The sequence below is a fragment of the Trichosurus vulpecula genome, chromosome 5, assembly GCF_011100635.1.
Source record: "Trichosurus vulpecula isolate mTriVul1 chromosome 5, mTriVul1.pri, whole genome shotgun sequence".
Classification (NCBI taxonomy): Eukaryota; Metazoa; Chordata; class Mammalia; order Diprotodontia; family Phalangeridae; genus Trichosurus; species Trichosurus vulpecula.
Window position 1 is genome coordinate 42,033,964 of NC_050577.1, and position 16,558 is coordinate 42,050,521.

At 40.8% G+C, this 16,558-nt stretch overlaps 1 protein-coding gene across 1 annotated transcript in view; it reads left to right on the forward strand.

Moving 5' to 3' along the window:
- Nucleotides 1–6,688: 6,688 nt before the first annotated feature.
- The window catches only part of TMEM108 (transmembrane protein 108), a 193,006-nt gene continuing 183,136 nt past the window's right edge, over nucleotides 6,689–16,558 (forward strand). Inside the window, exon 1 of the mRNA XM_036760493.1 lies at nucleotides 6,689–6,765. Within this exon, the coding sequence (XP_036616388.1) occupies nucleotides 6,726–6,765 (40 nt within the window). The 5' untranslated portion in view covers nucleotides 6,689–6,725. The remainder of the gene's footprint in view (nucleotides 6,766–16,558) is intronic.

A 16,558-nucleotide genomic window follows, 5' to 3' on the forward strand; every position in this document is an offset into this window, starting at 1 on the left:
CTGAACCTGTGATTTTATTGGTATAAAGAGGTCGCAGTAAGGGGCCTCCCTCTAAGACTACAGATTCTCACCCATTCTATAATGTTCTTAGAGAATCATCTAGAACCCTGAAAAGTAAATTGACTGGGCCAAGATCACACAGCCAATATGGATCAGAAGGATAACTGGAACCCAGGTCTACCTGACTCCTAGATAGGATTTCTGTGTACTGTGTATGTTATCATGCTGCCTTTCATGACCACAAGTATGAGAAAACTAATACTTTTGACACATTTCTTGGGTTCAAGTCTCAGTTCCATTATTTTATGACCTGAGGTAAATAATTATACCTCTACAGTCTCAATTTCCTCATCACAAATGAGAGAATTGGATGAAATTGATTAGGTTCCTTAACATTCTATGATTCTGGGGGAACAGGTATCAGGAGTACAGGTAAAGGTATGTGTGTGGGGAGGATGGAGACAGACATTCAGCTCATTGAATTATTGCCTAAGACCCCTCCAAAGTTTCCAGTGGTGAGGAGGTGGCTTGATAATAAAAGCCATTCCATACTTTTTTTTCTGCTCTGCCAGAAAAGCTCATCCTCCCCAGTTTACAGTGGGGGTTGGGGACACAGCTGTCATGACAAACTCTGTTCCATGACCAGGTGAGTAACTAGTTCTACCTATCCAGGAAACATGGGATTGTTGGAAGGGAAAACAGTAGTTTGAGTGGAGAGATAAGAAGTATTTTGAAAGGGCTGTTCTTTTTAGGCAAGGGAAATCAGGATGCTGATGTGGAAGTGTGTCTCTTAACCTCCTAGAGTGCTGTGGATAATAACAGAGGCACTTCCTTTGCATAGCTTAGTCAATAGGCCTGCCATTCCTTTGGGACTTCCCAAGCAGAAGACAAACATGCTCTCTGCTTTCATTCACATGGGTATTTGATCAGCAGAGAAGAACTGTTTGTTGGTTTGTCTCACGCGACTAATGTGTTCAAGAGCCCTTAGATAAATCACGGGGAAAAATGCCGTGCTTTGGCAAATGCAATGTATTGCAGGGAGAGCAGTGATTGCTTTATACAGGTATTTGGAAGCATTTGGTAAGAGGGTATGTGACTGTGTTCTGGAATGAGAAGTGAACCAGAAGGCAGCATACTCTGGGAGCCAGGTGCTCCTCCTTCCTGATCTTAGTCAGTAAACATTTATGAAGTGCCTACTATGTGCCAGGCACTATGCTAAGTGCTGGGGATACAAAGAAAGTCAAAACATAGTTCATACCCTCAAGGAACTCATAGTCTAATGAAGGAGACAACATGTAAACAACTATGTACAAATTAGCTATCTACAGAATAAATTCCTTAACTGTAAAATGGATAGGTTGAACCAAATAGTCTTGAAGAACTCTTCCATTTCATGATTGGAGCTCTGTCATTTTCCTTTCTCTCCCCCTGCCCCAATTTTCTATTACTTGAGTAGTAATGGTCATTTCATGTCCTAGCAAGAATCATAAATTCAGATTTGGAAGAGGACTCGGGAGATTATCTTATCCATTATCCTTGCCTTCAGGAAGGTAAGATACATTTTATAGATGAGAAAACAGGCCTGAAGGGGACATATATCAAATAGTTCTTCTTTCCAGAACTGCAACCCACATTTTGTTCCTAAAATCCCAAAAGTTGATACTGATGGCCCCGTATGCACTTGAAACTGAGGAGAGAATTTGATGCTGATGATAATATCTTGGCAACAAGTGTGAAACTGATTACAGACATTTTTGATGAGGTTGTGAGAAGATCTTCATGCTGAATCATAATTTCCTTCATAGACTTATAGAGTAATCCCTTTGATTCAATAATTATTGGCTGATTTAGTTCAACCAATGTTTATTAAGCCTGTAAGAGACAGTGGGGTGCTTTGGAACCAGGAGGAGCTGAGGTCCATTCCTTCTCCTCACACATAATGATATATGGCAAGCTGCTTCAACTTTCAGTGGCCCCATACCTCTCTTCTAGACTGGAGCTATCAAACTCAAATAGAAACAGATCCCTTCTGCTTGTGTATTGACCTACAAAATCCCAAATTTCCCTTATCTATGTTGTATTTTAATTTATTGTCTTAAATATTTATTTTTAGTTTAATCAATTTAATTTTATTTATTTATTACTTATTGGTTTAATTTATTGGGGTAGGGGAAGGTGTGAGTTGGACATCTCTGTAATATAGACCAGAAGATGCATAATAGTTGCTAATCAGAACTGCACCCAGCAGAGGACGTTTCCTCACTAAAAGTTGTCTAGACTTTTAAAGTTATCGGGTCTGGATCCCACCACCATATGTGCCACACATTAGACTTCATTTAATGGCTTTCTGGAGAAAATGACCATGATTCCCTTTTCCCTTTGGTTTACAGCATCCTAGATTCATATGGAGAGGATGCCTTAAGGGTCCTCTCCTCCAGTTTAATTGTACAGACGAGAAAACTGAGACTCAGAAAGGGGGAAAGGCTCATCTGAGATCATAGCTGATGAATGATAGAGCCAGGACTTTCACCGAAGTCATAGGAGCTAGCATTCGAATGAAGAAAGACAAGCTGAGAAGGCCCCAGGCACTAAGGGGAAAAGGATGGGCTGGAAACTCAACTTCATAGCCTTCTCAGTGAGTCATAAAATTGATGTGCTCCTTTCAAATTGATTTGAAATAGCAAAGCAGAGGGATCAGCCATTCTTCACCTTTCCCTGATATTTGGCTCTCTCTCACTCAAACATATAGGGCCATTAGATTGAAGAGTATTCCATCCAGGGAGCTACAGTATGCAGGGTTGTCCCAGAAGAGGCACAGAATAAATATTCTTTTGATTTAATAGAAAATGGAGTTCTAGGAGGTTTGCTTTTCTTGGTGTCTGGCCTGGTCATTTTCATTCCATTTGGAGGGAAGATACTTTCCACTATGCTGATAATTAGCTAAAACACCCTATCTCCTCTCCTATTCCTGAAGTTGGCCAGTATTTTCGTTAGCACCTTCTCCTCCTCCCCCCTCATTAAGCCATTTGGGTTGTACTGTGAGTTTCATACTTTATTAAAGACTTGGGCCAGATATTAGTTATTATTTATGGAATTCTACTAGTACTATGCATCCTCTGAAGAGAATAGACATAAATGGTAGCCTGATCCTTTATCAGTCTTCATTCTCCTTAGTCACTTGCAGAAATGGATGCCTTTGACTACCCTTCCTTTTTGAGAATCATCATTGGCTTCCAAGACTGCTCTCCACTGGTTCTTCAACCAGTATGAGTTCTAATTCTCAGTCTTCTTCACTGGTTCGCCTTCCTCCTCTTGATCCCTAAGTGTGGGTGTTTCCCAAAGCTCTGTCCTTAGAATGCAGATTTTCTTTGTCTCTATCTATGCTCTGTCTCCTATTCATCCACTTCTATGGCTTCACTTATTACTTCTATGCCAATAATGCCCAAATCTATATAAAGTGCACTGACCCCTGAAATCTGCTCTCATGTTTCCCATAATTTGCCTCAAACTCAAACTAAGCATGTGAAAAACTGAAACCACTACCTTCTCCAAAAAACCTAACCCTCCTCCAGACTTCCTTGTTTGCATTCATAGTACCATTATCACTTCCTAGTAATCCAAGCTGAAAACTTCAGACATCTTTGACTCTTCCCTCTAACACATTCACCATATCAATCCATAGCCAAGGCCTACCTTGGTAAAGTCTCATATCTGTCTCCTTCTTTAGAGAACCACCTAAATAATCTTCCCAAAGCACGGGTCTGACCACAGTCACTACCTTGCTCAAAAATCTTCAGTGGCTCTGCACTGGCCTAAAATAAAAGAAAAAGAAAACTCCTTAGCCTGGCATTTAAGCCCCTCCATTTTCTGGCTCTATCCTAATTCTCCAGCCTAATTTATGTCACTCCCATTTAAGCATTGTACATTCGAGTCAAACTAGATTACCAGCCATCATTCAATTCTTTCCTTCTCTCTCTGGCTACACACATTCACAAGTCTCTCCTCCAATCCTAGAATGCTCTTCTTCCACATCTTTGCCTGTCTAAAATCCTCTGCTTTCAAACCCCAGCTTAGATACTGCCTCCTCACTGAAGCCTGGTCCCAGCTGAAAACACTTTATTCTTTCCCAAATTTCTTATTGTCCATTGTCTGGACTTTTTGTTTCTACCTCATATCATCCTTATTTGTGTTTGCCTCACTTCTTCCTTCCCACCCCCACTTCAGAATGTAGGCTTCCAGAGGGCATGATCCCTCACCTTTGTTTCCCCGGTGCTTAACACAATGTCTTATACATTTATTGTTGTTCAGTCATTTCAGTCATGTCTGACTCTTTGTGACCCCATTTGGGGTTTTCTTGGCGAAGATACTGGAGTGGTTTGCTATTTCCTTCTCCAGCTCATTTTACAGGTGAGGAAACTGAGGCAAACAGGGTTATATGATTTGCCCAGAGTCACACAGCTTAAGTGTCTGAGGTAGAATTTTAATCAGGTCCTCCTGACTCCAGGCACAGTGCCCTATTCACTGTGCCCCCTAGTTGCCCAGTCTTATACCTAATAGCCCCTTAATAAATGTTGGTCTCATTGAATTGAAGAGAATTGGTATAGTGAAGAGAACAGTATTTAGAAACAGAATACCTGGATTCAAGTCCTAAATGTCATTTATGGTTTGTATTGGGCAAGTCACTTAATCTCTTTGATTCTAAGTTTCATCATCTGAAAATGCGTAAAATAGTATTTTTACCACCTGCCGCACAGAGTTGTTGTCAGCAAGTGCTTTGTAAAGAGTGAAATGCTAGATAAAATAAACTACTATTAATATCAAGAACTACTTCATCGATATGAAGAAATTATATATTATTATTGTCCTTATTATCATTATTATCTTTATTATTTTAATCCCCTTGGGTCATCTCATTAAATAAAAACAGTCAAGTAACAAGTATTTATTAAGCACTTTCTGTGTGCTAGGGACTGGGCTAAGTTCTGGTGATACAACTACAAACAAAAGGAAAGGCAGCCCCTGCCCTCAAAAAGCTTCCATTCTGATAGGGGAAGACAACACAGAAAAGGGAGATTAAAGGGGGCGGGGAGAGGTGCCTGCATGGAGGCATGCAGGAGAGTGAGAAGAGCTTAGAAGGGAGTAAAGGATGGCTGAGACCCATGCCCTTCCCAAAATGGAGGCTCCAGAAGAAACTCACCAATTGGAGAAGGGGGCCACAGAGCAGAGGAATGTTCCAGGGTGAGAAGGCAGCTGAGGCATGATGTTGAAGCCCAGAGAGTCAGAAGCAAAACCAGGAAGGAAATGGATAAATCCAAACGTGAGACAAGAATATAAAATAAAAGAAGCTTAAAGCTTTCAGACCTTCCTGAAGATAGGCTAATGAAATATCTTTGTTCTTATTCTGATGTTATTGGCTGAAATTTGGTGCATTTATTTTATATTCTTATATATTCTACTCCATGATAATATAGAAGAGTATCTCTAGAACATTCAAATAAATGTCTATTGTTAATTTTTAAAAAATTATTAGCCCTAAAGAAGAGAGTCGAGCAATTAAATAAATAATTCTTTTTATTGGTGTAGACCTCCTGTGTGATCATTTAAGTCAAAGGATCATAGATTTAGAGTTGGAGAAAGATCACATATGCCATTGTGCCCAGCCCCCTTATTTTAAGGAATGCTGATTCCCAGCAATATTGACTGACTTGCCCAAGGTTATATAGCTAGTAACTGTGAGAGTTGTTGTTGTTGTTGAGTCATTTTTCAGTCTTGTCTGACTCTTTGTGGCCCCCTTGGGATTTTCTTGGCAAAGATACTGGAGTGGTTTGCCATTTCCTTCTCCCATCGGTAGAGGCAGGATTCAAATCCACATTATCAGACTCTGAGCTGAGAGCTCTTCCTTCTGAATCTTGTTGTTTCCAATACATCCTTCCCCCCTCCTCACTCATAAGGGTTTTTTTGGTCAAGCACAGAAGAAGAGAGAGAAGTGGTTATAGTCTCATTGATTTGGAATAAGCTTCCATTCTCCATTTTTCTAGTATAGATCTGTGAAGTAAATGGACCAAACCAGTGAGAGAGTAAGGAAGGAGCTGATTGTTCAATTTTTATGAAACTCATAATTTGTCCATGACCTGATTTCTGCCCCATTTTACCTGTGTCTTCTTCCTCTTGGACTATAAGAAGCAGGAGATGTTGCTTCCTTTGAGTCATAGATATGGAGCCATAAGGGGCTTAAATGGTAAAGAGAACATTCTTAAGTGACTCCTTGTGGGTTCAACCATTCATCCAAAATTACACATGAGCACACCTAGTATTAAGAACATTTTGTTTGGGGGGTTGTCTTCTATTTCTGACCTCAGGAATTCAAATGAGTTCTCAGGAAACTCTTCCAAAGCTCTGAAGCCAGATCTTCACTTTACATTCTGGTTGGAATTTCCCTGGAGAGATGCACAGTTTGAGAATTTGATTGATGGCTCTGTTCAAAATGAACTATTTGTGGTTCACCCATCCCCAAGACCCCCTTCTGGAATGATAACATTGAGGGTGTTTTTAAATGGTCCATTACAACCGTGGTAGACATTAGTGGAACTGTTTCTGAACAGCTGGATTGGATTATGTTCCCTGAAGGGAAAAGAATGATTCTATTCTCATGATAAATTTTCTTCTCTCCATTTCCCAGACAGAATCATGAATAAACTGGAGGACAAGCAGGACCAGATGATACCATGAAGAGAAGTTTACAGGTCCTCTATTGCCAACTGTTTAGTAAGTAGAGTCTCTATTTCCTCTTGCCTCTAATACAGCAGTGTTATCATTGTCTGCTGAGTTCCAGCTGTGTCTGCATCCTCTAGACAGCATCTGCAGGAGAGCCTGGGATTGGTCAGAGAGATGGAATGCAGTGAATTATCCCTCTCTTTATTAATCTATATGTTCAACAGTCTCCTGATTTTCTCTTATGTGAATATGTACCACTGCTCAGTGTTAATTAATTGTCATATGAGTTATGAGTCTTATGGTTTCTTCAGAGAATTAGATGTTGAAAGCTCAAATGTTTCTGTGTCACTGGGTAGAATAAAAAGGTCTTCCATTCCAGTAGAGCTACATGCATTTTTTGGTTGGCAGGAATCAAGATTGTGACTATACCACTAAATTACTGTTGTCTTAAAAGTGCTTAAGCTCATGGTTGAGTGGGGAAGTGGAGCATCTAGCAGAGTGGTGGTTATAAGTCTGTTCCTCGATAGCCTGGTCTTCCTACCCACTTCCTCTTTCTCCATGGTATTTTCCTGACTTTGCTCTATACTGAAGATTTGGATTCATGGCTTTTTCATTAAGAGTCTGTTCTCTTGCCCAGTCCACAGTCACCCCTGGAATTTTCACTTTTGTAGATTTCTGACTTTTGATCTCAGGGCTGCTATTTTATTGATCTGTGGAGCTGGACATTGTGCTTGGACTGCTGACATACCCCCAAGCTAATCATTTGCCTCCCACCTGTTAATCACCCTGATGGATAGAAACAACTGTAATGGCACTGGATTTGTTATTCGTGGATTCTTTCTTTCTTAATCCTATTTGTTGGAATTGGCAAACTGACACCATTTCAGCCCTAGCTTTGCCCCCTCAAAGTGCCATTGGATAGTGTAGCTTAAGGGAAATTTACATCTTGACCCTTCCATAATCATTCTTGCTAAAGTCAATGGAAGCTCTGTCAGTCTTCCAGGGCTGGCTGTCTGGCTCATGTTAACACATGCTAAATTTGCTTTACATTTTTTTGGAGAAAACAAAAGGAGTTTGGAATGCAACCCACAAATCAGCCCTTTGATTTGAGTACTTCAGGGTAGATTACAGCCTCCATATGAAGCATAGCATCTCTGAATAGCATTCTGGCTGAATTTTTAATTGGCAAATTTCTGCCACCGAATTTTAATCCCTCTAACACTGATCATGTTAGCTCATTTGTATCATGGTGGATGGGAGCCAGTTATGTACAAGTCTTCTCTGGGCACCATTCTGGACTGTAGTGACATTTTGGTGGGGTTGGGGAAGGGGACCTAGATTTAATTGATAGGAGAACTTCTTCTACCAATGCAGATAAATAAGTAAATCATCTAGCCCTTGTTAAATGCCAGTTATGAAACAAGAGTTATTTTGGCACTGGGGATATAATGGTAAATAAGTTAACAGCCCCTGCCTACAAAGAGATGACATTCTACCAAGGGGAGACAACATATACAAGTATGGGTACATTCCAAAGAGATATAAGATAATTTTGGATAGAAGACATCCATAGCTTGAGATGAACCTTGAAGGAAACTAGGGACTCTAGGGATTAGTTACTGTTGGTAATTTAGAGGTTTAGAGTGTTGCCTGGGGGCACTGGACACTGGGCACTTGAGCGACTTCCTAAGTGCCCCAACCAGTATGTCTGAGGTGGAACCTGATGGGTTCATGTCCATGATCAGGTCTTTATGATTCTGAGACTAGTTCTGTCTCCACTATTCTATGCTGTTTCTCCTGTAGTGACTTTCCAATGCTTGCATAACAGAGGAAAGGTTTTAGCGCATGGAAGAAACCTCATTAGCCATAATGTTGTCTCCTTTGCTGACCAGGTACCTGAGAGTATATGAATATTCACTAGGTCACATATTATTTTGTGGGTATCGATGGGACTAATAACTCCTATTTATAGAATTTTTGGGTTCTCAAGGCACTTTGCTTGCAACAGTCATGTGAACAAAGTGCAAACATTATTGTACCCATTTCATAGATGAGGACTGAGGCTTGGAGAGATGAAGTCATTTGTCCACTGGGAGGGATGAAGCCTAAAATTCTGATGTGAAATGGAGACTAGACAGCATGGTGTAGAGTGAGGCATCACACTTGTGGCCACTAGCAGCTGCCTGCAAAGGAACCAGATTAAAATGCAATTAGGAAATGTTTAACAAAATAAACAAAGATACCATACAACATAAATGATATTAACTTGTGGTTTTCTAGATCATTATGTAGCCTTGCAGGGGTTCCTTTCTATTTGAGTTGGATATTACTCATGTAGAGGAAAGCCTTGCTAGAGTAGCTGCCTGGAGGACCCACTTCTAATCTTGCCTTTGCCACTATATAGGTGTGGGATGCCAGTCAGGGCCTCAGCCCAGCCCATTGAGGTATGTTGGACTAGATGGTCCATAGCCTCACAGATCAAGAGCTGGAAGGAATCATAGACATCATTAGTCCAAACCCCTCATTTTAAAAAATTGAATTTGTTTTTGTAATCAACAAAAATTGATTTTCTCTTTCTCTGCTCCTCCCCATTGTAAAAGCAAAAACAAAGTCCTTGTAACAAATATACATAGTCAAGCACAGTTGGTCATGTCCAAAAAAGTCTATGTCTCCTTTTGCATCTTGACTTTATCACCTTTGTCAGGAGGTGCGAGCCCTTCATTTTATAGACCAAGAAACTGAAGTCCAGGGAGAGAAGCGAGAGGCCCAAGATCATATAGGTAGTAAAAATCCAAGGTGAGATTTGAAGTCAAATTCTTCCATTCAGAGCTATCGGTCTTTCTCAAGCAGTAAGTGGAGCATGACGCTGCCTTTGGCTCCTGTTGGCTGTAGGATCCAGGGACTGGTTTGGATTGCTCCGTATGCCACTGCAATCATCATATGAGCCAAGCGATGTAGAATCAGTTTGCCATTTCATCTGTTTATTTTGTCATTCATGTTCTGTCCTATATCACAAAACCCCTCATTTACAAAGTTGGCTAATCAAAACAGAGGACATGTGAAAGATGAAGGGACATCTCCATGGAGACTGTCACGGGAGTTACTGAATGGAACTGAATTTGAGCTCTTCCATTTCCAGGCAAAGTCCGCACTGGAAATTTGGAATGATCCAATGGAGACTCTATTCTTCTACTGAGCAGACAGGGATATTCATTGAACCCACTCTAATTAAGCATTAGTCTGGTTTTCAGCCGTTTATACTGTCAAGTCTACATTCTGATATCCATCTTCATCTTTCTAGTTATTGTCTCTCCCACCACCCAACCTGGGGCCCTCATCCTATGCCATCTGTACTCTCGCAAGAGCCTTTGTTATAGAAACATTAGCTATTATTATTATTAACCAATCTTCTAGCCTCTCCTAGACAATCCATCCTCTATGATGCTGTCAAAATAATCTTCTGAAATCACAGCCGTGATTATCACCGTCTGGCTCAAAAATGGTCATTTGAACATTTCCCCCTAATTAATAAAGCAGTAAATTCCTTTTTCTGTTATTCAGGGCCTTTTGTGGTATACTACTCACCTTAGTGCCCTGATTTTCTATCCTGATTGCCCATGTTTGTGATATGAGTAGTGGAAAATGAAAATTTCTTTTGAAAATTAAAGAATCATAGACTCTTAGAGGTCATCTGCTTCATGTGCCTTCCAAAGCATGAATCCCCTTTGACCTTATCATTGACAAGTGGTCATCCAGCCCCTGTTAGAAGAGCTAAATAATGAAGCAGAAGAGCGGATGAGGGGTGCTGAATAATTTTTTACTTCACTTATGGCAAGTTAGGGAAGGTCTGCCTCTTTCAAATTTATATTTAGCTTTTGTTTGGAATTGGAAAAACAGAGATGTAAATAAAATAGGTGAAAGCTAAGACAGAGGCAGAGAGAGAAAGAAAGAAAGACAAAGTCTCTCTTATGGAGAAGACATATTACATATATGCATTTTCCGAGATGTGATGTTATCTCAGTACTATTTCTGAAGCCCAAATCATCCCTGCCAGTCACCAGTGATAATGTCAGGAGAAAGAGCTATTTATTTTCATGCAAAACTCTTCTCCTGGCAACAGTGTTTCTTCTCCATGCTGACTGCAGCATCAGCCATAGCCCCCAGCACGGAGCTAGCATAGGACAGTCATTTCAGTTGCGAACCCCAAATTCTCTTCTTACAAAACCTATGTATCAGGAATGAATGTTTGCTGTCTGAATATTTGTAGTCCTTTCATTGAGGGGGAAAATAACCTGACAAAAACAATCTTAAGAAACCGAGAAATCTTTGTGTCAGCATCAAACTAAAAAAAATCCTATTTTTGTATGTCTGTCATTAAAAGATGCTATTTAAGATGCATCCTTATGTTTAAAAATAAATTGTTAAACGTAAGTCTTAGAATCACAGATTTAGAGATGGAAGGAATGTTTAAAATCATCTGGTTGACTTTATAGACAAAGACACTGAGGCCCAGAGAGTCTAAATGATTCGTCCAAGGTCATATGGGGTAGTAAATATCAGAAGGGGGGTTTAAATTGGGCTCCTTTGTCTCCAAATTTAAAACTCTTTCCACTGATCCATTTAAAAGGGAAAAGTGCCAGGAGCCACTTGTCTGGACAGGTTAAACCTTTGGATTCATTAACAATGTGGTATTTGTGAGCTTCTATTAAGACAAAACACATGTCCACATTTTTTTTATTATTTGTTCCAAACATATATTTATGTATCAAGCCAGTTGTACTTGCATAAAGAGATGTGTAAATGACTTTCTCTCATGAGATTCTGAGAACACAATCTTCTTATACGAACAGCCTCTCTTCATCTCCAGGGCAAGTTGTCATTTAAACACCACATCCTATGCTGAGATCCACGTACTGAATGTAAGGTGATATATGTATGTACTGTGATTGAAATTTCATGTTGGAATAAGAGCCCAGGGTAAAAGAGAATAACAGGGGAGTTGTCAAGAAAAATCTACAGGCTCCAAGCTGTGGTACATCTGGCAGGATTTTGTCTTGAAGAAGCATAGTGAGCTAATCCTAAAGCCATGGGTTTTACCATAGATGCTATATTTTTTGCCATTCAGGGGGATCACATGATCTGGTATGGAGAGATGTGAAGGGAGAATGTTCTAGGCATGGCGGACAGCCAGGGCATATGCTTAGTAAGGAGATGGAGTGTCCTCAAGGCAGAGCTGTGATTTCTTATGAATGTGACTAGGACATCAACCATCGGTGACATGGGACAAACAACACATGTCACTATATGACTAGTCCTTGAGGGGGATTTAATTAAGAAAGAAAAAAGATAACTTAAGACAAACTAAGGTCCTGTTCAAGGACCTTACAAAATCATTGGGAATATAAATTAAAGCAAGGTAGTTAAAAACGGGCATCCAAACCTGCTGGTACTGTCTGTTTCTTCCTACCCGAGCACTAGTCCATCCATACTCTGACCCCAGTTTTGGCCCTGGGCAAAGAGCATGTAGTAATAAATAGAAGAGCTGAGATATGTTTCTTAAAGGTAGGGATTCTTAATCTTTTTGGTATCGTGGCCTCCTTTGGCAGGCTGGTAGCGTCTGTGCGTCCCAGCTGAGAACAATGTTTTTAAATGCATAAGATAACAATAATAATAATGGCATGTATATTGTCGTTGTTCTGTGTTCAGTCATGTCTGACTCTTCATGACCCCATTCGGGGTTTTCTTGGTAGAGATCCTGGAGTGGTTTGCCAGTTCCTTCTCCAGCTCATTTTACAGATGAGAAAACTGAGGCAAACAGAGTTAAGTGACTTGTCCAAGGTCACACAGCTAGGAGGTGTCCGAGGCCAGATTTGCCAGACATTCACAGCCCTCAGGTTGAGAAACTCTGCTTTGAGGTTGGACTGGTTTTTCCCTTTGTTTCCCCAGTTCTTGGCACACAGTGGTGCTTAACAAGTACTTGTGGATTGATTTGAATCATTGGAAGATATTTTTATGCATTTTATTTTATATTTTTATTCATCATCACAATGAAGGTTTTTTTCCCAAATATAACCTGGATTTCACTGACATAGAGAATTCTTGGTGGGGAGACTCCCTTTTCCAAAGCAGATAGTCTTATGTTCTGTATCTGAGAAGTTAAGTGACTTGTCCAGGGTCACACAGTTAATAGATGTTAGAGACAGGACTGGCAGCCAGGGCTCTCCTGGTCCAAAAGAGTATTCTTCACATCGTGTGCATGCTGCCTCTTAAATACAGAATCTAAGACTGTTTGAGCATCAAGGTAATTTTTACTGTTGGTTCCTAGGACCCAGTATCCAGTTCTTCTGCCTCTCTGTGCCTGAGTTTTACCTCTGTTGACTGATTTCTCTCCATCTGGCCTCTGCCCCTTTTGGTGGCTCTCTGTCTGTCTGGGCCCCGCCTCTGTCTTCCCTCTCTCTCTGTTCCTGAGGCTGTATCCCTGTTGACCATTTTCTCTCTCTCTCTGCATTATGCCCTTGTCTGATCTTCCTGTGCCTTGGCTCTGGTCCCCTTTGCCTTCTCTCTCTGTGTCTGGGTTGCAGAACCCAATTTACTGACATTTAGCAGTGTTGACCCCCTATTACCCAGGTTCTCTGAATGGATGTGCCTGATCTCCTGGATGCTGGTTTGCTTTCCTCCTTAGATTCCTATTTTCTCCTCAATAATACTTGAGCTCTCATTTATGACATTTTTATGCCTCTCCTTTTACTGATCTCCTGACCATGACCCATTGTTGTCTAGACACAATATTCATTCATTCCGTCTGGTCTGTCTGGATGTTAGTCCATCGAGCCCTAGTCTATCGCTGCCTTAAAACTCAGGCGGGCCAAACGTTCTAAGGATTTGAAGAAAGGGGCTCTTTAAAGAATATTTCCTACTTCAACTATTATTTACCAAAAATCTAGTTTCTTTGATTAAAAAAAAAACCTCTTATCACCACATAATAGTAAGTAAAGCTGAGACTAAAAGGCCTAGTTATCAATCGACTTGTATTGGAGCATATCTCAATTTGTTTGATCCTTTCCTTCAGTATTCATATGAACATTATTTGGTGCTAATTACTTAAATAGAAAGCATGCAGACCGCCTCTTCTCAAAGGAAATAACTTCCTATGCTCCCTCCTCTTTTCCCTCCACACTATAGCAATTCTTTTAACAGAGTGGCCCACAGTATCTTGTATCAACACGGACACCGCCTCGTTTTTTTTTCGTATTTGTCATTATAGTACCTAACAGTAGCAATTTCTTGTCCCATCTCTCCAATGAGACTCCTATTACCTCCCATCCCAGACTACTCTGTAACTGTCTTTAAAAACAAAATTAAAACAACCCCAAAAATGTTCTTTTATTTCCAGGTGCATTCAAATCATTCACCAAAAAAGAGAGAAATTTGGCTCCTTTAAGAGGAAAGTTGTCTTGAACAGAGGCAAAATGTGGCAGGGTGTAAATAAGCAATGATAAGGAAAGAGTGAATTAGCCAAGGAAAGTAGCCATGGAAGTCTGGTTGGCCTTTCTCCCTTTTTTCTTTTCTTTTTTCATCTTGGAAAACCATCAAGAGATCTTAAAGATTTGATCTCTCCCTCACATTTTTTAGTTTCTTAGCTGAGAAAAACCCTACAAATCCCACAATTTCCATAGGAAACTATAAAGAGAAATGACGTGTGAAAAACAGTATTTAATGCCTGCCTTCTGCGATAAGCCGAGCAAAATAATTAGAGGTTTTTTGCCATCCAGAAGAAGAGTTAGAGGGAAGGAGGAGCAGGAAGACGAAGGGAAATGGCACGTCCTGAGACAGAGCCAAGCTGGTGTTTTGAAGTCCAAAGCATTGTTGGAGAAGGAGGAGTCGTAGTAGTAGTAGTGGTGTAGTACAGTAATAGTAGTATAGTGGGAGGAGGAGGAGGAGGAAGAAGAGGAGAAAGAGGAGGAGGAGGAGTATAGTCGGAGTAGGAGCAGTAGCAGTGGCAGAAGCAGCAGTAACAACAGTAGCTAACACATATAGCACTTCAAGGTTTGCAAAGAATTTTCCTATATTGCCTAATTTAATCATCACAACAACCCCACGAGGGAGGTGTTGTTATTATCCCTATTTTACAAATGGGAAAACTGAAGCTGTAAGCGACTTGGTCATGCTCACACAGCTTGTAAGTGTCTGAGGCAGGATTTGAACTCAAGTGTTTTTGACTTCTTGTCCAAAAGTCTATCCATTACACCACCTAGCCACCTCTGTAATACAAGCTGTGAAGATTTCCAAGCCTAGAAAGAGAAAGGATGAGCTCCACCTACAACTGGGAAACCAACCTAGCCCTTAGTATTACCTAGGTATTTGTATTTCTTTCAATCTTGTTTCATTCTTTATCCCGCGCTCCCTGTTAGAGGCATGCCATCTGCTGCTTCCTTCTTCCAGTGAGAGATGTGAAAGCAGGGGAAAGGAGCTCCTTCAGTAGGGTCAGACACGTCTGGGGGATAAAGATGAGAAAATGTGCTCAGTCTAGTTCTTCTGAGGGCAGGAAGCTCGAGTCTCAACTCAGAGACCCGCCTTATTCTGCATTTTCAGGTTCTTCAAGGCAGGAAGAGAGGAAAGAGGAGGAAGAGGAGGAGAAGAACCTGGAGGAAGTGGTAGAGGAGGAGGAAGGGAACAATAGCTCACATTCATATGACGCTTTAAGATTTGCAAAGGGATTTATGTATGTTATCTTCTTTGATCCTTACAACAACCCCGTGAGATGGATGCTATTATTCCCTTTATATATATGAGGAAACTGAGGCAAAAGGGTGAAGTGACTTGCCCAGGGCCACAAAGCTAGTAAGTGTCTGAGGCCGGATTTGAACTCAAGGGAGATGAGTCTTCCTGACTCCAGGCCCACTGTGCCAGCTAGCTGCCCCCATTCAGGCCTACCCTCCCTTCGTTGTATCTTATGTTCCCAAATTACCTTTGTCAATCCTACGGCCATCAAAACTGTCTTTATCTCGGCTTATCTAATCTTAGCCCTGTTTTAAGAGGATATAGCAGTAAGAGGAAGTTAATAATAACTCACATTTATGGAACCCGTTAAGACTCACAAATGCTTTACATGTGTAAGTTTATTTGATCTTCCCAACAACCCTATGAGGTGGGTACCACAGGTGTTTTTGCTCATGAGTAAACTGAGACTTGGAGCTCACACAACTAGTAAATATTAGAGGCAAGTGGAAACTCTGTCATTCTGTCCTCCAAGTTCACACGCTTTTTCACTGTCTCAAGTTTCCTCTTTCTTAATTCACATTCTGGTACGAATGACTAAAACTGCCTTCCCCCATTCTCTCAGGGGGTATTTGGACTTTTGGGGGGCAGTGGGGGTGGAATTATTCAGGAAATTCCAACAACCCTGTGAGGTAGGTGTTATTATAATGATGACCGCTTTATAGATGAGAAAACAGAGGCTGATAAAGATTAAGCGACTTGTTTGTGGTCAAATAGAGTCTGTGGAGGGATTCAAACTCAGGTCTTCCTGACTCCAAGTTCAATGTTCTTGCAGTGTTCTTCATATTTCTACTTCTGTTCTTCACATCAGAGCACAGCCACTTTGGGGGACTGTTCCCCTGATAGCAGCCACCAGAAAAATACCACCTAAAAAGCACTGATCGCCTGGCTTAGAGGCTCGCATTTGTAAACCTACTGAATGTTGGCACATTTTCGACCCAATATTTTCTCTGCCACACATGTGTACGCACACACACACAGAATGAAACAAATCAACTTCAGCTTCTGGATGCCTATACCCCTGCTCACTCTCACTAATTCAGAATGATCATAAAATCTGACCCCA